This window comes from Musa acuminata, chromosome BXJ3-4 (assembly GCF_036884655.1).
Source record: "Musa acuminata AAA Group cultivar baxijiao chromosome BXJ3-4, Cavendish_Baxijiao_AAA, whole genome shotgun sequence".
Classification (NCBI taxonomy): Eukaryota; Viridiplantae; Streptophyta; class Magnoliopsida; order Zingiberales; family Musaceae; genus Musa; species Musa acuminata.
The window spans coordinates 48,305,300-48,326,171 of NC_088352.1; the positions used below are offsets into that span (position 1 = coordinate 48,305,300).

Here is a 20,872-nt window from a genome sequence, read left to right on the forward strand (position 1 = left end):
GATGGTCGAGAAGAGGGCTTGCTCTAGGCAAACTGCTCTGATACCATGATAGATATTAAACGAAGAAGATAGAAAGATAGAAATGGTAGAAGAAACTATGAAATGTATAAGATATAATTGCCTAATACATTTTGATAGTGAGCTCTTGATAGCCATTTATACACACTCAGTAGGGACGTTATACACATTCATAGAGGATTTTTCTCAACTGTCTTGAGAAAATCTTATCTGCTTCTCAACGTCCCTACTTGTGCGAGCGATTGATTTGTACCACTTGTGCGAGCGCCGATCGACTTGCATGGATTCGCACCATACGATGCTATTTCAAGCTTATCGAAGCAGCTTTGTGCTATTCGACATCGTTTTGTACAACCTCAAACAACACGGGAACAAACGATTATCTCATTCAAGTCTGAGGTGTCATGTCGATACAATACACCATATCCACCTTGAGGCTTTATGTTGGTCCTGACATGGTTGCTAACTGTTATCTAGGAGGTGGTACCAGAATATGCACGGTTATATCCGAACGACACCCAATCGCTGCGAACCGCGACTCAGTCGCCATACTGTTCGAGCCTTATAGTTACCGGACCGTTGATTGTGTCATGTCCGCAAGATCGGACGGCCATCTTGCGACACAACAGCTGACCGCGGTCAGCGTTCTCGTCGCATCCCTAACCACTCCATCGCTGCCCGCCTTCCCGCCCGCCCCGACTCCTTCGTTTCAGTGGACGGGAGGCGCTTCCCTTTCCCCGCGCCTTCGACTTTAGGATCCTTTCCAACAGTTCAATGTGAAACGATTCCATCGGACCCTTCCTTTTTCAGAAAAGTCATCAGACTTTCTCATCGTACAGTAGAAATGCACGAAATAGACTTTCTCATTGAACTGTTCTTGGAGGTGATCCTGCTGCTCCCACTTTGGGGAACCTGGAAGGAACCACGCTTTAGCTACCAACTTACAATGTCCTCGACGTTTACCTGGCCTTTACAGGTGGAGCCCTTTTGTGTGCTTCAGCACAGATGGCAGGTGAATCTCTCGGGCACGGAGACACGGGCGAATAAAATATTTTCTAAAAAATAAGATATTATTATTTCTTATGGAGATAAAATATATATGTTTTCTTGATTTCTTTATAGTTTATACCACCAAATCGAGGCGGATAAAATGGCGAGAGACGGCGTACTTCGCTGAGCGATAGAGGGAGAGGGAGAGGGAGAGAGAGAGAGAGAGAGAGGAGGAAATCCATTTCGAAGCCATCAAACGCACCCGACGCAAGCGCGCGACGCGAGAAACGTTTGAGGTACGCAACCGACGAAGCAATTCCTTAAGAATTCGTTGTTCTACGGATTGCGATTCACTTAATCACTTTCCCGATCTTGATTTTCTGCGCTTATACGGGAAGCTATTAGATTTTGTCGCGATTTCTGTTGATTCGATAGGGTCGATTTCATCCACGACGGTCGTCCGGGAAATCCTAATCTCCGTGTTGTTGCTTCTGAATTATCCCTAGGGTTTTCTGTTGGAGGACACGGGTTTGGGATTGGTTCCCGGATTATTATGTAGATTCTCGATTAGGAAGTATCTTCCTTTGTGTTTACACATATTAGGGTTTCTTGTAGTTGCATTGGAAGGGTAAGTCACAAATATTAGGCCAGAATGTGATGCTGCTGTATATAATACATCAATAATAGCTTTGACTTGATTTCATGTATTGGTGGAAACGGATTTCTGTGTATTTTTGTGAACAGCGCTAGATGCGTTGTGTTGTCTTATTATACTCCCACGCCGTTTCTATTGAAATTCTCTGTAACAGATAAATTGCATAATGCATGTAAATTGATCCGTGAATGGTAGAAGTCCGTGAGACTGAGTGGGGCATGGCCGAGCAGAGTTGGAAGGTGAAGTGTCTCAATCAGGAAACTGATGAGGGCAAGCTTCAGAGAATGTACTCACATATAGCTTCAAATTGATGAGGACAATATATGCATTTTTTTTCTAATCCCATACTACTTATGATACACTAACTGCATGGTTCTCTTAACTTGGTTGGATATATTCTTTGATCTGCAATCTTATTGGCAAAGAGTTTGCCCGTAGATTTCAATTTGGATTTTTTAAAATTAAGGCATACAAATTCCTGTAGCTTGGAATTTTGTAATTATATCAACAAATTAGTGCTATATGTTGAATCGTAGGGAGGTTCTGGTTATGTTCAATTTGTCTACAAAATGTGTAGATTGTGTTAATAAGTTGGATATGTCAGTGTCATTTTATACATGGTATAAATATGTGAAAATTTTATTTGTACAGTTACAGTACTTGATGGTTTTATGTAATATTTGTACAGTTTCTGTAGCGAATTTGCTTTTCTATAACATCAGTTAAGATTGTGTATGATCTCTCTATCACAAAGCGGGCACCTACTATTGGTTAATAATTACTTGTTAACTTCTACTTAGGGAGGAAAAAAAAGTGTTCAAGTCTTGAGCTGATGTTGCTCAAGTTAAATGGTAGCCTACAGTGGACTGGTTATCACTACAAAAACAACAGATAAGAAGAAGATAGGGACATATAGTAGAAAATGGAAACAATATTTAGCAAAAGAGGAGCTTAGGTATCCATTGTGAAAAGAAACAAAAATAAACCATATGCAAGTTTAAGTAACCAACAGCTACTAAAAGAAATACTGATGTTCATGAGTAGACTTATTATATAGGGGCTAGATAGCTAAATCAAAGGGGAAGCAAAAATAGCCTTATAAGATGTTTATGACTGCCTCGGCAGAGACTCCCTTTCCTTAAGGAGCTGAAATACTTTTTACTATGAACATCTTGATTGTGGTCAAAGCTTTCTCAAGAGGGATAATAAAGGTTCTTTTATCCTGAAAGTTATATTTTCCATAAGAGGGATTATGATTATAAAGGTACTATATGGTCACTAGTCCATATCAATTAGACTGTTAGAAACTTAGAATAATTGTAAGTTTGTAACCACTGATCAACACATCTTCCACTTCCGTGTGACTGTATTTGTAACTCAAAAGGGTTCGAAAAATTGCATGTTCAACTCTCTATAACAGCCCACAACATAACTACTGTGGTCCTCCGCAAATTAATTTAGTAAAAAGAGCTGAGCTGATATTCAGAACTGGTTCTAAAATCACAATGTGTACTGGATTTTGAAGTGATTTATCATAGGAGACCTATTTCTAGTACATTGTTTGTTCAGAATCTTTTTCTTTGCAAGATCCATAAGGTGGTTGCTTTCTTATCATTGTCATAATGTCTTGATAGCTGAACATCAATTTGTAATGTCCTGCATTCTTCATTAACCATGTCATCTTCTTAAGACAGCTAAATTTCAGTTTCTCTGCTGTTCCGGTTTCTCATTGTATCTTTACAGAATTCTCATTTCTTTGTGCAGTCAAGACAATATGAAGAAATTGTCTTCTTAGCTTCTTACATCTACATTGGTTGCTTGAGATGTCATCTTTTAGTCATTTTCACGAGGCCTTTTAGTATGTTTGTGAAATAATTATGGTGAAGACTATATTATAGTATGTGGAAACAGAATGATACTGCTGGTTTAGTTTTTCCATCGACTGGATAATCTTTTTCTCTGAATTATTTTCCTTACCTGTTCTGCTAGTAGCGAACTCAATACCGCTGTTACATCTTTGTGAATGAAGAAGAGAAGAGGTCACATAATCAAATTTATCATTGAAATTATTTTAATTCTCATCTTCGATCTTTTGGATATATGAACATGCGTGTTGGTTGAAACTTTGTTATTTCTCCTCTATATCTTTGCATCTCGTGAAAATTCCAATTTTTGGATTCCTTAGACTCCCTTGCTCATCTCTTTTCTCCCTCTTGAAGATCAATTGCTTTATTAATACTTACAAAACGAGTAACTAATAATACCACCCACATGGTAGTTATGGTTAAAACTATTCTTTGTTTTGCTTTAGCTATTTCTTGTCAGTTTTTTGTCAATTATTATCGCTTATTTGTGGTTGCAATTTCAGGATTGAAGTCTTCGAGCTTATACCACTTATAGAAGTGAAAGTTTCGCTCTCTGTTGGGAAACTGCAAGTGAAGCTCTGTTTGGACAGGTTAAATAGTTGTGGTTGGTGTCAGGAGCATGCTTTATTAGCCCTCTTTCAAGATTGGGTCTGAATTCAGCTGCTTTTAGTTCCAATTATCATGACTTCTTCGGTTCAAAGCTTATCTGGTAAATGTCACTTTCAAATTTCCAATAATTTCTTTCTGCTATCTTGTATGTTAGGAATCTAGCGGCCATATTTCTACTGTTATAACTTATATATTGTGCTAATAATGTGTTCAAGATCGTAAATTTGGCAAGTTGTAGGCAGTTAGATAATCATGACTAAATTAGTACTCGAGGAAGGAAATGCCTTAATCATCGATATGCTCATGAGACTTCCGTTGACTTTTAGAATTTCTGTTACATAACATAACCAGTGAAATATTTTATCTAGACACCATACATGAAGGGGTGTGCTAGCTTGTCTTATTTAAATTTCTTGGAAAATCTTGTGCTTGCCTTTGCTTTTTCGTGTAATAATTAGGCATATTGCTGTTTGGTTGCCAACCGACATGACTAATTGATCAGGTGATTTTATGTCTGAGATTCAGATACACAAGTTGCAATGGTAAGATGTCATTATCAGGTTGAAAATTTTGCATCGAAAAAGGAAGTCCAATTCGGTGTGTGATATGTTTAGGTAGATCTTTTGGAAGTTTGCCCTAAAGCTTATTTGTCATGTGGTCCTTGTGACTTCCAGATAACAGTGAAACTGATGAACAGCAGGACCAGGTACAATCTGAGAACCAACATCAACCTTCTGCAACTGCCAGCTTGCATTCTGGTGTGGCAACACATTTGCCTGGGTACATGGTGCCCACTAGTCATTTTGACGTAGCACAGACTGTGGTACTGTCCTTCAGGCTGTTAACTTATGTAAATACATTATATTTGTACGTTATTATGCCATGAAGAACCTGTTCTTCTTACCTTAGTCAAAAGGATTGACATGAGTTTTATGAAACTATTCTTGCTTTTGCTTCTGTTTCTAATACAGTTTTAGATAACTACCATGTAGTTTCCATCTGTATTTCTAGAGAAAGCTGCCTTTTTATCTTGGTTTTACATGTAGTCCTGAAGCATAAGCCAAAACTTTGCAGGCAATGACTTTTGACCTCATTCTTGCATTCTTTTTGTGTATATATATAAGGTTACTGATTCTAGATCATTGTAGGAACTTTTATCTATAATGATTTTGCATATTGGTAAAAGTAAACAAAGTATACAAGGCATAGCTTGCATTTTAAGTTCCACATTTGGAAGCTGTTTAGTCTTCTTGGTGAGGTACCTCTTATTGGTGGGAGCATGTACATACATCTCCTGAGGAGATAGGCAGGAAAATAGCTTTAGTTATGTCGGAGCCATTTCACTGCAAACACTGTTAGCTGTGTACCTATTACTGGTGTCCTGAAACAGTTTTCCTCGACCACTAAGTTAGCCATAAGTGGTGCTATATGACAGTGGGTTAGGCAGAGTGGCAGACAAGGATTTGAGTTTACCTTCCCTAGGGAATTGTTTTATCAACCATTTTTTAATGTCTATTTCATTAATTTTCTTTGATTGGATGCCTTACTGATAATAGAAAACATTGTGAATTAATTAAGGAAAATGTGTTTGAACTGACTTGACTAATTGTATGAAAATACTCTTTGTGACAGGCTCCGGCAGCTTACCCATTTGTTGATCCTTACTATGGTGGTATGTTTGCAGCTTACAGTGGGCAACATGTGGTATGTTTCAACTGACACAGACGTATGTGCTTAATGTAGTTTGGAATCTGAAAAATCAAATACTGCTTGCAAGGAGCCAATTTGTACCTATATCTTCATTTCAGTATGGTGTGGTGTTTATCAACTATAAGTTCTTTTGGTTTGTTAACCACTGCCAATGTGACTTAGATACATCCACAACTGATTGGAGTCAATCATCCCGGAGTGCCATTGCCGACTGATGCAATTGAAGAACCTGTTTATGTCAATGCAAAACAATATCATGGTATCTTAAGGCGTCGACAGTCTCGAGCAAAAGCTGAATCAAAAAATAAATTGGCTAAAGTTCGTAAGGTATGTCTCTACTAAAGATATTAATTCTTGCTAGGTAGTTAGATCACTGTTCAACGCTAGTGATCTTTTTTCCTATTAGGCTAGAGGAAGCATTAGCTGGCAATAGAATTGTGTTTTTTGGCAGTTATTCTAAATGATTAATTGGATGGTTTTGCCTCTTGATGTGGTTATCCATATATCCTGTTGTCATAGTTAAACTTGTGCTTCTTGGTTAAATTGTTAACTATTAGTTTTTATAGGGTGAACCATCATAAGATCTCCATATAGCTGGGTGGGTTTTTGCTAGAGCTTGACTTCATGTCTCAAATGGGGGGCAAAAATATTCGTAACATGTGATGCTATGTGCCCAACTTGATTTATATTTTAATACAATAATTCTACCAGGACACAAATCAGAAATCCTGTGTGGGTTGTCAGTCTTGGTACTTCTTTCAATGATTCATTGAGTCCAACACACTTTTTGTAATTACCTTCATATGGTATTTTATTGATTTATATAATCAGAATTTGTTTCAGATGATGAATTAATTTCAGTTAATTAGAATTGAATTTAGCTAAATTACAAATTATTTTTTAAATACTACAAAATGAATTTATTTTTTTAAGTTGCGATGTTTGAGAAGGAAACAAAAATGGTTCCAGTTATTATTTTTTTGTAATACCTTTATTTGGATATAAAATAAAACTTGACATTGATTGTGTTGGTTCAAACCAACTTGACCAATTCACCATGGATCGCACACAGGACATGAAATCTTATCTTACTATTGGGTCAAGTTGGGTTTGAATAAGGTGTTACGTCCCTCTATCTTAACACACTTTAACTCGATATCGACTGACCCACTGATATCTTTTGCTATGAAGAGAAGAATTATACTGTGTCACACGAAAAAAAGGTGTACAACTACTTTGTTCTGTAAAATAACAGTAGTAAATGAGTTTCACCAAATTTGACTCCAAATCACGTGATTTGTTTTGAAGTAGTAATGAATCAATTAAGTTCCATCCCACTGAACTGAATTAAGTCACTTATCCTATTATGGCTTGTTGGTGGTGGTGTTGTTGTACCATTAGAAATAAGTGATTCCACAAATAAGAATCGTATTTCCTATTCGTCAAAAATTTAGTTTGTACCAAACAGGTTGTAAAGAAAATATTTCAGTACTTATGGCCACCTGCTTCATTAGATTCACTAGGTCTTTGCTTAAGCTACTTAATATATCTGCCGTTTGAACAATCTGTAAGTGTATATGTGTCTCTGCAATTATATTGGTTTAATTTGTTAGTACTCATGTCTACAGCTCTCTAGTCTATCTGTTAGTTCTCCTGACGTTTGTCCTAGTATCGGGCTAAATATTTTGGTATTTGTTGAAAACATTGATTCTTGGACTCCCTACCCTGTGCTTTCGTCTCATGCATCACATATCACCGTTTTGGGGTGGGGATTCAGTGAATGACATGCTTTTCGTGACCACTAGATAGGATTCTTATATTATTTTTCATTTGTCAGGATTGTTGGTTGTGATAGCGCAGTGACCTATGACCTCCTACTTTTTACCCCTCAATGCTATTGAAATTTGAATTTCTTGCTGTTGGAGTTGATCTTTCTAATGATAATATAATTTTTATAACTGTTTATTTGGACAGAAGAAACAAGGTAATGATTATGTGGGCTTGCATGGAAGGTTTTAACTTGTGTGTCTATACGAAGGCCAGAATACTGTAGGTTGGTCTATGAAAACTAAAGGTTTATAAAGCAGAAGCATTATCCAAGCAGCTAGTCTATTGCATAGTGCATGTGTTTTGTGGGTACACTAGCGGATGCATATGCAGATTCTAATACTATTTTAGAATAATTTTAAAAATATATTAAAACCAAATAGAACAAAAATAACTAATGATATACAGTTCAAGAAATCTTGACCACATTTGATGGGAAGTTAACAATGCATCAACTATACTTAAGAATCACAACCAGTCAACTATAGTAAAGAATCACAGCCATTGAAAGAAATTATCCAAAACAATGTATGAATCCTAGAACTATGACATGCACAATCTTGTAGAAGTTGCGAATATATGCCATAGGTTCAGACTTTTAAAGAGTCAAGCAAATAGACAAAAATCCAAAAAATGTCACAAAATATGTAGTTGAATAAAAAATAATTTATGCATATAAGTATTATATGTATAGAATCCAAATAACATATGAATTTAAATAAAAATATTATATAGATATAACATTTCTTTTAATCATTATTTGACCATATGCAATCTTCTGTAGTCACATGCTTGACTTCGTGCAGCTACTTACGTCATTGTCATCCGGTTATCCAGGCGACCACATATTATTAATGCATATGGTATATGTAATGTGGCTATTTACTGAACAAAACATGTTTTTTAAGGTATTGCTTGTAAGCTCTCCATTAGTTGGTCTATGAAATCAAATTGGAACATCTATTTCCTTATCCTTCTGATAGATTCGTCACAGCTCTTGGGAATAGAAGATTTCAGACTGTTTTGACCTGACATTTTATTGCTTGTTATCCAGGCGACCACATATTACTAGTGCATATGGTATATGTAATGTGGCTATTTACCGAACAGAACATGTTTTTTAAGGTATTGCTTGTATGCTCTCCATTAGTTGGTCTATGAAATCAAATTGGAACATCCATTTCCTTATCCTTCTGATAGATTCGTCATAGCTCTTGGGAATACAAGATTTCAGACTATTTTGACCTGACATTTTATTGCTTGTTGAAATATCTATGGAATATTCCAGTTGTGCTGATCATCCGATCTTGGAGATTGTGTTACTGTTCTCACCTTTTCATTATGACAGAATCATATTTCATATATGATTAAGATAATACTGTTTCTTGCTTATGTTGTATTTCTTTCATCTTGAACTGTGGATTTATTTTGTAACATATTTAGCATTACCACTATACAGCCGTATCTACACGAATCCCGTCATTTGCATGCTGTGAGAAGAGCTAGAGGATGTGGAGGTAGGTTTCTTAATTCTAAGTCTGAAGCAGATCAACAGAATGAGTCCCAAGGAAATCAACAGGATGAGGCTGCCTCGGATGACATGGCCCAACGTTCTGATGTTCCAGCTTCTGATGAGCGTTCTGCTAATAAAGAAAATACTAAGCTCTCTAGCAATAGAGCAGAGCCTTCTAAAGTTGGAGACTCTGATAAGCTACCAGTGGGCAATGAATGATGTATGCTGGTTCTTGGGAAGAACAGATACTGTACAGAGTTTGCTGGAATAACCAAAAGCCTGGTTGTAGAAGCAAACTTGGTCGATTCTTTTCATAATTTAAACTGTAGCCCTTAGTGATCGGCATGTTATTAGAAGACTTTGTTGATGTTGTAAGTGAGAGATCTCATAGGTTCATTTAAAGATTGGACTTTCTCAGGTGTTCTCTTAGGTTCTCACATGGTGATTATTTGTCATCCATTGCCAATATTGCCTTCACATATTTTTCCTTGGCCATCTAGTATCATTTTCGCTATTTAAGTGTTGATTTTGTGTGTCATGTTGTGTTTCCTCAATGATACCACAACCTTAATTGAGTCAAGAAATTGACCATATTGACAATTTGCTAATTACCCAAAATTCTAGGAGACTTTTGGCAATATGTTCTTTTTTCTCAAAGATGCAGATTTAGTAAACTCAAACCTGTAGTATGAAGTTTTCTATCAACAATCAGGAAATCAAGTAGTCCTTTAAGACTGACTAGCCAGCAATAAAAAAAAGGATAAAACACCAAATTCATTTATATATATATATATATTTATAGCAATTTCCTTAAGTTTGAGATATTTTGCTACTTGTGTCTGCTCAGTCTTTCCAGGAGCGTACTTGGCACTTCCAAATAGATGGAGATCAAATGTCAACTCAATCTTGATGAAAGGTTGACCGCTGAACTCCCACCTTACTAATATTAGGATCCCTGCTAAGTCAGCTGGAGAGGTCAAAGGTGAGCAATGATGGATGGCTCTCCAAAATCTGCATGCGACAGGGGAACCTCAATCTGTTACTACATCCACATATCAAGTTCTTCTCTTTCAATGAACTCCTGTTGCAGCATTTTGGTCATCTGCAAAGTGGCCATGCAGTGCAAAAGACTCATCTATGGTCCTTTGGAATGGAGCTTTGTTTGCATTTCATGAATGGTAACAACAGGTGGAGAATGGGAAATGAAAGAAATAATGTTATACGGTCTCATCGATGCAATATGCACATTAGACAGATATGATGATGGCATGTAATTGTTATAATGCTGCAGGCATATAAAAACATTGCAGTCTTGAGGGACAGTGACTGATTGATCTTATAAATCGAATGCAGTCCGCATGATTAAAGGAGTGCACTTCTTCAGAGGTGGGGGACACACCCACATTCCTGCTCTCTTCTCTATACCCTAATCTCTTCTTATGAGCACTTATTGTCCTCTGCAATACTTATCACTGACTTGAAACTTCGTCGAATAGCAATGTTTTACATCTGAATCTTATGTGAGCACGAGAGAGAGAGAGAGAGAGAGAGAGAGAGAGAGAGAGAGATGAGGAGAACCGTTGGATCTCCAATCATGAGACCCTGCCTGCAATGAACTCTAATAATGTTCCGTGCAAGATTGATTGATCCATGCCTTTCCATCGCTAATCCAGCGTGTGTATCTCTTCACCATTTACCGAATGACCGGAAACATCTTGACCACCACCACCACCACCACCACCACCCTGTGAAGTACGTGCAGCTAAATACTTGGAGAAACACATAGCTTGGACAAAGTGGTGTGGGAGGCACGCAAAGGCAGGCGTGCATGCCGAAGAACACGCGCGCGCCGCGCCCGGCAGTAGCCGTCCACCACCACCACCACCACCACCACGACGGCCACCACCCTCACCAAAAGGTTGGGGGGCCATGAAAGCTTACTGGGGATCGAGCCCCTGACCTCCACGCTCGTTAATTTGGGAGATCACGCAATGGATACGGGGAGCATGCCTCAGTTGCACTACCCAGGCAGGCAGGGCCACCTTATCTAGACTCCCTTCTCTCCTTTTTGTGAAGGAAAAGGAAGGGGGGGGAGGAGACAAGGGTGAGAAGGCATGAGAAAAGTAGCACGCACGACTCCTCATCATGCCACAGAGGAGACAGGAAGACACCCTGTGCGAGTACCCTGTGGCCACTGACTCCCCCCGCCCACCTCCATCATCACCCATTAATTGTTCCTGTTCTTGTTGTCATTCTTCTTTGTTGCTGTTTCAGCTGATGTTGTAGAGAGAGAGAGAGAGAGAGAGAGAGAGAGAGAGAGAGAGAGAGAGAGAGAGAGAGACCATGCCTGGGAAGAGTTGGGTGGAGTGCCTGTCCCTCGCTGTGCTTGGGATGCTCTTTGTTTGTGTGCATGCCAACCTTAGGAAAACTAAAAGGGCAGTGCTTTTGCTCCCCAGCAGCCTTTTCACACATTTCCTTCTCTTCTGAATAAAGCTAATGACAAGCTTTGGAGTGAAGGGAGGGTGTGGCCAGCATCACTCTCTGCTGTCACCCAAGCAAAAGGAGAAGAATTAGAAGAAGAAAGAGGAGGAGGGATTGGAAAAAGAAATGACAAGGTGATGGTTGGTGCTGGTGTACCTCATGCCACAAAAGTAGCTTTGAGCACCCTAAGCGTTTAGGGTTCCAAGGTTTTGACAGTCCACCCACTTAGCTCAAATTTGCTCCACACACTCTCTCTCTCATGTGTCTTTCAATTTCCAGAGCCTGTCTGCAATATATTTCTGATTTCTAGTCAGAGTTAAAAAGCAGATGTCCAAAGCTGAACATACATATAACACTGTTATATGTTTAATTGGTGGTTCATATCATTTGACTTTGTGAATGCACTAACCAAGTTTTATGGCTCCCTAAGTCAAGATAAACACAATTGGAGCTAAATGGTTCAGTCAATATGAATGGTGCCCAAGCAGAGAGATTGACACAGGTTATAGAGCAGAAGCCATTAGTAAAGGAGCAATTTTGACCAATCCTTAGATCCAGGAAAATGCTAAGAGCCTAGAAAAAGAGCTGCATCATGCATTGTCCCCTAACCATGGGTCCAACTATTCCACTAATTCATCCTGCCCTATATAATTAACTTATCCAATGATCCACTAGTCATGTTAGTGGCATAGCAGGAATAGCTGCTACCTCTATATTACTAGTCATGGATTTGGTAGGTCTTAAAACCAGTTTAAAGCACTTTTTCAAGTCACATAAGTTGTTTACTGCACTCCTGCAAGATTCACCAGACTAGAAACATTTAACAGCTCATTGTAGAACAAGTTCAATCTGAAATGTAGTAGTCTCTGATGGTGGCTGCACTTGTTGAACATGGATGATTGTGACACCAAACTCTATTTGCCATAGTGGCAAACCAGTAGTTCATGCAGAAAGTGCAGCAATAATGGAGCTTCTCATTGTCTTTTCAAGCCTTTGAGGAGGAGGAGGAGGAGGAAGAGGAGGAGGAGGCCTCACCACCACCTGCATCAACTCAAGATTCAGTTCTATGTGTGGTGGTTGGTCATCAGATGCTTTCTGTTTGGTATGTCTCAATCAAACAAATGAATGAAAAGGAAATTCAAAAGGAAAATTATTCTCTAATTCTCATGATGTGTTCACGGCATTTTCCAGCAAACTTTGTATTGCATAATGAGAGGCATTATCAAGCTAGTCTTGTGCTCAACAGACTATGAAGAGTGATCTGCATCATTGAGATTCAGCAGCGAGAATCCTTCTTGACTTTTGAGACAGTGACAAGAACATGGAACAAAGGTCTATTCTGTATTGGCACAGTTAATGCATGATCTTCTCTGATTGATATCTGAAACCCAACATGCCATTGTCATTCGCAAATGAGAAACAAGCAGGTGCTGTATCTTTCAATATCTGCCGCAACACTGTGATGGGAAGTGGGGATGATTTGTAGCATCAGAACAACGACACCTATGTGTTGGCTATGTGGATGATTGCGAGGCAAGAGATCCACGGAGAGAGCGAGCTGAGAGTAAATGGGGAACAGAATCCATTAGCATTAATTCCAGAATTAAATGGGAGGAAGTTGGATTAGATCTTTCATCCCAGATTTGGTGCCGGCACAATAACTCCTCCATCTTTGTCTCCCTGGTCAAACACACGGCAGTAATGGCCGCACCACGGTCAGAGCCACCGCCCCTCCTCCGCCCATGGCGGTGCAGCGACGCAACACATACAAAGCAATCAAAAGGAGTCTCCGCTGCTGCTACGGATACAAAGAAAAGAAGGCATACTCCATTCACTTTTGGGGGACCAGTGAGAGGGAGAACACCAACAAAGAAAAGAGAGAAAAAGAAGAGAGAGCCGAATCGAGGGACAAAAGATTTCCGACCATTTTGTTGTTTAAGATCATCATATGATGATCTACCGAACAGCAAAATAATTGGCTCAGGGTTTATTATCACTGGCTATATGTGTTTCTTTCAGATTGGCAGCGATGCATTCCTGCAACACTGACAGTCTCTTCTCTCTCTCTCTCTCTCTCTCTCTCTCTCTCTCTCTCTCTTGTTTCTAAGAAAGAAAACAACGTAGAAATGTCATCATAAACGTAATTTTGATTTGGTTTAGTAGAGAGCAAAAGAACGACTCATGGCTATGTTTCTTTCAGATTAGAATCTTATTTGTCGCAAGGAACGGAGGTACATACAACTGCTACCATCAACCAACAGTGGGTCCGTCTTATTACAGAGAGAGAGAGAGAGAGAGAGAGAGAGAGAGACGAGTGCATCAATGCAGGGCTTTAAGCAGGAAGGAAACGATGAAGAGAGAGAAAGACACGATGCTGTATGCATCATACTGTTCCCACACACCAACATGGGATCATTGTCCCTCTCTCACTCTCACTCTCACTCTCACTCTCACTCACTCACTCACTCTCACTCAAAACACAGAGCATTGAAGGGAGAGAAAGCACTTTATTTGTTGTGTTTTGTTTTGGTCTTGCACTGTGACAGCTGCAGCTGCAGCTGCAGCGGCAGTGGCCACAGCAGTAGCAGCAGCAGCATGCATTGGCAGCTACCAGACCGCAACACCATAAACAATTCTTCACCTCCCACGACGTTTCCTTCAAAAGAATAGAAAACCCCCCACGCTTTATCAAACCCCCTCCCCCCATTAAGCTCAAAAGCGGTCGTTTGCGAGGCAGAAGACCGCATCAAAAGGAACACACCGCCGCTCCACCCCGCACTTCAAAGCGCGGTGAGAGAAGGATGTCGGCTAACACGGCCGATTGACCCGAGCAAGTTTTGAAGGTGCCGTTTGTCTCCCGTGAGCCTGTGGTGGGACTCGCGGCTGCGTGGGTAACGTCACCCGGGAAAGTACTCCGTGTTGATTCGGCCCGGGCAAATTTGGTGGTGTTCGGCGGTAAACAAAAGCCACCGTCACCGCCAGTGGAAATAAAAAGGCCGAAACAAAGCGGAGTGAAGCAAAATCCTACGCATTCCTAAAGCAAAACGCCTCCTTTTCGCCTTGCGTAGTAATGGCCGCCTCGGGGGAGCAGGGGAAGAGGCGATCCCTCTCGGCGGCAGCGGACCGCTCCTGAGCGGCGGTGATGTGTCTCCCGCTGCCGAGGAGCCGGAAGAAGTGGGTGGTGGGGGGTCGCTAAGGGTGGGCGATCGTGTCGATTGGGGAAAGATTGGATTTTTGGGTGGGTTTTTAGAGGGGGTGAGATGGCCATGGTTGTGAGCGGAAAGGAGACGGGGAAGAGCCAGCAGGCAGCCGCCTTGGCGATGGATTCGGGGAAGTACGTGAGGTACACGCCGGAGCAGGTGGAGGCGCTCGAGAGGGTCTACAGCGAGTGCCCCAAGCCGAGCTCCCTGAAGCGGCAGCAGCTTATACGAGAGTGTCCCATCCTCTCCAACATCGAGCCCAAGCAGATCAAGGTCTGGTTCCAGAACAGAAGGTAAAGAATCGATGGAACACCGCAAGTTGGTGGAATCGTGAGGTTTTGCTGGGACAAAAAGTCTTTTTTTGGTCGATCACCGTTTTCTTCCTATTCCGAGAGTTGGATCTGATCCCTTTGGGCACTCAAATGTGTCTTGGTATTGTTATTTTCAACTCTTCATCAGCCTGAGCTGGATTTTGGGCTGAACTCGTCGCGAAACTGTCGGGGAGTTTGAGATTATTGGTTTCTTTTCCTTCTTTTTCCTTCTATAGTTAGGATTTCAAGAGGTGGTTGTATAAAGATGTGATATTTTGAGTCAGAGGTGGCTTTGAATCTTTCTATTTTGGTATTTTACCTTTCCTTTGCTGCTTCTCATGGATGTTCTCGAGTTCAGTCCTACATTACCAAATGCAAGTGTACATAATCCTTCATTGAGAGAGACAGCTCACCATATTCCTTCTCTTGTTCTCAAATAGTGTGTTTTTCATTTGGTATTTTTTAAGTTGAATCCATAATATTTGTGAATGTTTTGCAAGATGTCAATGATCCTCTGTAGGACTCTGAGGTTATTGAATCCGGTTGGTCAATGATGGACTTTCTAGGCCAAAAAGCAGACCCATCAGCTTAGTATATTTCTCGGGATCTTTTTTATGTTAATGATTTGTGTTCAGAATGTTATGGACATGTTGCTTGATCTGTTTCGGGACACAGAGTCTTCTGTTGTTGTTGTTTGGGTTTTTGTTTATGAATATTTCTATTTTGCCTGACTATTTTTAATTTGGTATACATGGTTTTGGTTTTGGGGTAGTTGTTAATACACAATGATTAATGCTTGTCAAATTGAAGCTGTTGAACTTTGGTGGATTTTTTGGTTCTCCCAATCTGTAAATGATTTGACACTGCATAAACGGAGAAAGTAGTTAATTTGTTCTACAAATTTCCTACAAATTAATCTTATGTGATCAGATTCTTAGTATTTTGATCCTTTGTTATTGCTAGTTTTTCTGATAAAACACAAGTGGCTTGGAGTACTGAATAGCATATTGATTGGAATTGTAATAATATGGTACTTGCCTTCTGCTGAATGTTACTTTTGGGTGCTCAACATCTCACTGCTTTCCCTTATTTTTTCATTGTAGATGTCGTGAGAAGCAGAGAAAGGAAGCCTCTCGACTCCAAACTGTTAACCGCAAGCTTACTGCCATGAACAAGCTGTTGATGGAGGAAAATGACCGGTTGCAGAAGCAGGTGTCACAACTTGTTTATGAGAATGGCTATATGCGCCAGCAACTGCATAACGTAAGCATGCATGTTCACCTTCTACAATATATTAGTATGTTGATGGAACAATTCTCGCATTTTATTTTTCATGTGCTTGGTTTTTCAATGGTTAAAATAAATTAGTTTAATCTATGTCATTTTCTTGGTCCAATGCTCTGCATTCTCTTTGTTTATCTAACAGCTGTTTGCTTGAACTGCAAACTCTCCATTTGATTGTCATCCATTGTTGGATTTAACATGGACCAACCAAGTCTTGAGTTATGCATGAATTTTCCTAATTCACTCATAATTCTTTCATTATGAGAGGACTGTTATGGATATGAATTTATATTTCTTTTTCCATGTTGACCCAGAAGCTCCATTAGATTCTTACATATGTTACAATATTTGTTGGGATCTTACTCTTTTTGTAAATGAACATTCAGACATCCGTAGCCACCACTGACACCAGCTGCGAGTCTGTAGTCACAAGTGGTCAGCACCACCATCAACAAAACCCAGCACCTCAGCATTCACAAAGAGATGCTAATAACCCAGCTGGGTAATCAAAATTACTGGTCATGACTTCACTAATCCAGATTGCTTTTATCATGTGTCTTCTGCTAATGATTATTCTCTCTTTTGGGACATGCAGCCTTCTTGCAATTGCTGAGGAGACCTTGGCAGAGTTCCTGTCAAAAGCTACTGGAACTGCTGTCGATTGGGTTCAGATGGTTGGGATGAAGGTGATGCTTCATTAGACTTCTTATCGAGCTGATTTTAGCTTGTCAATTTATGTTATACAGATTGCGTGATGCAAACTTATTTCTCATTTTCCTTTCTAGCCTGGTCCGGATTCCATTGGAATCATTGCTGTTTCTCACAATGTTTGTGGGGTAGCAGCTCGAGCTTGTGGCCTTGTGAGTCTAGAGCCCACAAAGGTTTGCCATTGCTTACTGAATTCTCGTTGCTGCTATTTCCTTTTCCTAGTTGTGTATTTCATGGTTTGTTCGGGTTATTAGGTTGCCGAGATTCTTAAGGATCGTCCATCTTGGTATCGTGATTGTCGTTGCCTTGATGTGGTTACTGTAATCCCCACTGGTAATGGAGGGAATATTGAACTTATATACATGCAGGTTCGGTCTTGTTTTCCTGGTCTATTGTCTATATGAAGTTAGAAAAGGTCATCAATCTTTTTCCTTCTTTCCTTTAAGTTGACCTTCTCTTTTAATCTCTTGCCATCAGACATATGCGCCTACTACTTTGGCAGCAGCACGGGACTTTTGGATGCTGAGATATACTACTGGTCTTGAAGATGGAAGTCTTGTGGTATGAGTTGTGTCTGAACTTTTGTCGTGAAATTGATATTTTTCCTATTTTTGAATGATTGAACACACTTCAACATGACACTTTTCTTTTAGATTTGTGAGAGATCGTTGACTCCTGCAACCGGTGGTCCTGCTGGGCCACCTGCTCCAAATTTTGTAAGAGCTGAAGTTCTTTCCAGTGGTTACCTAATCCGACCATGTGAGGGTGGCGGTTCAATGATTCACATTGTTGACCATGTTGATTTAGATGTGAGTTATCCATCTTATACTCTTATTGAGGAATACAACCATCTTTTACTGATGATATATCTTTTGACCCTTCAGGCATGGAGTGTACCTGAGGTTCTTAGGCCCTTATATGAATCACCAAAAATTCTGGCACAGAAAATGACAATTGCTGTAAGCTTTACTGCTTGTTTACTAAACATTTTGCTTATCTCACACCATTAGTCATGCTTTGACCTTTTCTCCAGGCACTCCGCCACCTAAAACAAATTGCTCAGGAGACCAGCGGTGAAGTTCCATATGGTGGGGGTCGACAACCTGCTGTTTTGAGGACTTTCAGTCAAAGATTGAGCAGGTTATTGGCTAATAAGTTGCCATGTTTACCTGAGATTTTCTTTTCCAACAGTAGCTTTATATATTTAACGGCAAGTGCTCTGGGCACATTGCAGAGGTTTCAATGATGCTGTAAATGGATTTGCTGACGATGGTTGGTCTTTACTGGGTAGCGATGGTGTTGATGATGTGACAATTGCTGTAAATTCTTCCCCGAACAAACTTCTTGGTTCACACGTGAACACTTCAGCCATGTTTTCAACCCTTGGAGTCGGTGTTCTATGTGCTAAAGCATCAATGCTGCTGCAGGTCTGACATTTTACCCTTAAATAGTGGGCCCTCCTATCGCTCTGCAGGAATGTCTTCTGTAACCTGTGCTTTCTAGTTCAGAACAAAATTGATCCTAGCGAACTGGTTTGTGTTATGTAGAATGTGCCACCTGCTATGCTGGTCCGGTTTCTGAGGGAGCATCGTTCAGAATGGGCTGATTGTGGTGTAGATGCTTACTCTGCTGCCTCAATGAGAGCTAGCCCATATGCAGTTCCTGGTGTTAGGGCAAGTAGTGGCTTCTTGGGCAGCCAGATGATACTTCCTCTTGCGCATACTGTGGAGCATGAAGAGGTAATTTGCCTTCTAATGCCAAGAACATTTCTTGTACTTCTTCCTGGCATTTGCTACTGATGATGTATCATGCTAACGCCCTCGATTGTAGTTCTTGGAGGTGATCAGGCTTGAGGGTCATGGTTTTAACCAAGATGATGTCATTTTACCGAGGGATATGTACTTGTTGCAGGTTTGTCTTGTAGAAGTTGCATTACATCTCAAATCCTGAGTATTCAGTATGTTTTTGCTGAATGATCTTTTTGTCTTTATCTACATGATGGCAGCTTTGCAGTGGAGTTGATGAGAATGCAATTGGTTCCTGTGCTCAGCTTGTCTTTGCACCCATTGATGAATCTTTTGCTGATGATGTTCCTTTGCTACCATCAGGTTTCCGTGTTATTCCGCTGGATCCTAAAACAGTTGGGTGACTTCACACTAAAGCATTTTCTAAAAAGTTACTGCAATTGGTGTTCTAAGATACCCATGATTCTCTGAATTTTAACTTCAGCATGTACGATGATGCAGGATTCTTCTACTGCAACACGAACACTTGATTTGGCATCCACGCTAGAGATTGGATCTGGTGCCACAGCTTGCTCTGTTAAAGAGACTGCATCAAATGCGTACAACCTGCGATCAGTCCTGACGATAGCTTTCCAGTTCACATATGAGAATCACCTCCAAGGTAATGTGGCAACAATGGCCCGGCAATACGTTAGAAGCGTGGTTGCTTCGGTGCAGAGAGTTGCTATGGCAATTGCACCTCGACCTGGATGTCAGATTGGAGTCAAGCATCCACCTGGTTCTCCTGAAGCTCACACACTGGCACGATGGGTTTCTCGGAGCTACAGGTAGTCTCACTGTGTACTTGCATGCGGTTCTGCATTTTATGACCTACCAGCTTATGTCTCATCAAATTGAAGTTCTAGTCGAAAAGGAATTATCAGTTGCACTATATGGCTACTTAGGCTCCTTGATGATCACATAAATACTACTTTTTCTGCGATGAAAATTGACATACCAATTTGTGCATGAACTGTATATTTCAATCCATAATACAAGTTTGTCACTGTTATCTGTCCTAATGAACCATATTCATTGACTTCAGGGCTCATACCGGAGTAGACCTCTTTCGAGTAGACTCGCAAGCTAGTGATTCATTGCTGAAACTGCTTTGGCACCATTCTGATTCAATCATGTGTTGTTCTTTAAAGGCAAGTGATAGTATGGAAGTTTCTGCTTATTGTATTTTCTTGTACTTGTCTAGCAGCAATTTGCTTTCACTTGTTACGCAACCAACCGTAGACGATCTCTCATGGTAGGAAGATTCATGTGTTCGTTCTCTGCAGGCTTCACCTGTGTTCACCTTCTCCAATCAAGCTGGTCTGGATATGCTTGAAACCACCTTGATTGCTCTTCAAGACATCACACTCGAAAAGATACTCGATGATGGTGCGCGGAAGGTGCTTTGCTCAGAGTTCCCAAAGATCATGCAGCAGGTGAGTAAACCAGTGAAGCTTTATGTTTTGTTCAGATTGATCTAAAGCTTTCTGAAACCTGTGCATCTCTATGCAAACTGTAGGGCCATGCTTATCTTCCTGCTGGCATCTGCATGTCGAGCATGGGGAGGCCAGTGTCGTATGAACAGGCCGTAGCATGGAAAGTCTCGAACGAAGAGGATTCACCCCATTGTCTGGCTTTCATGTTTGTGAACTGGTCTTTTGTTTGAAAGCTTCTCAGAACCCTAATCTATCTAGTACTGGATGGAGCTTAAGAATACATCCCTTTTGCTAGAGTTATGGCTTCCAAAAAAGCTACTATGGGACATCCAAACTTTTGTCTAGATACACTGGAAACTGACTGTTCTATATGTGATTCTATGGATGTGTTGTGCTTATGCTTCATCGCTGTTATTGTTTCCAGTCTGCCTTGCAATGCTGTCAACAGTGATTCCAATCCTTTCACTGCATGCTGACATCT

The 20,872-nt window shown here is 40.3% G+C and overlaps 2 protein-coding genes across 3 annotated transcripts; both read left to right on the top strand.

Moving 5' to 3' along the window:
* Window positions 1-1,146: 1,146 nt before the first annotated feature.
* On the top strand, window positions 1,147-9,604 carry LOC135637300 (nuclear transcription factor Y subunit A-7-like). Its single transcript, XM_065149957.1, has 6 exons — window positions 1,147-1,304; window positions 4,032-4,237; window positions 4,812-4,960; window positions 5,770-5,841; window positions 6,010-6,174; window positions 9,134-9,604. Exons 2-6 carry the CDS (start codon window positions 4,210-4,212, stop codon window positions 9,404-9,406), a joined length of 687 nt encoding a protein of 228 aa, XP_065006029.1. The 5' UTR covers window positions 1,147-1,304; window positions 4,032-4,209; the 3' UTR covers window positions 9,407-9,604.
* Window positions 9,605-14,540: 4,936 nt separating this feature from the next.
* LOC135637253 (homeobox-leucine zipper protein HOX32-like) lies at window positions 14,541-20,796 on the top strand. Of its 2 annotated transcripts, XM_065149857.1 has the most exons (18): window positions 14,541-15,161; window positions 16,283-16,442; window positions 16,850-16,965; window positions 17,059-17,149; window positions 17,249-17,344; window positions 17,426-17,539; window positions 17,649-17,732; window positions 17,825-17,980; window positions 18,056-18,130; window positions 18,205-18,311; window positions 18,406-18,598; window positions 18,719-18,910; window positions 19,002-19,082; window positions 19,177-19,311; window positions 19,418-19,743; window positions 20,001-20,106; window positions 20,242-20,391; window positions 20,475-20,796. In XM_065149857.1, the coding sequence occupies exons 1-18, from the start codon at window positions 14,929-14,931 to the stop codon at window positions 20,619-20,621; spliced, it is 2,562 nt and encodes an 853-aa protein (XP_065005929.1). In that variant the 5' UTR covers window positions 14,541-14,928; the 3' UTR covers window positions 20,622-20,796. The 2 variants fall into 2 exon arrangements, with proteins under 2 accessions (XP_065005929.1, XP_065005930.1); XM_065149858.1 differs by lacking the exons at window positions 17,249-17,344; window positions 17,426-17,539 and having other exon boundaries at window positions 14,544-15,161.
* Window positions 20,797-20,872: the final 76 nt, after the last annotated feature.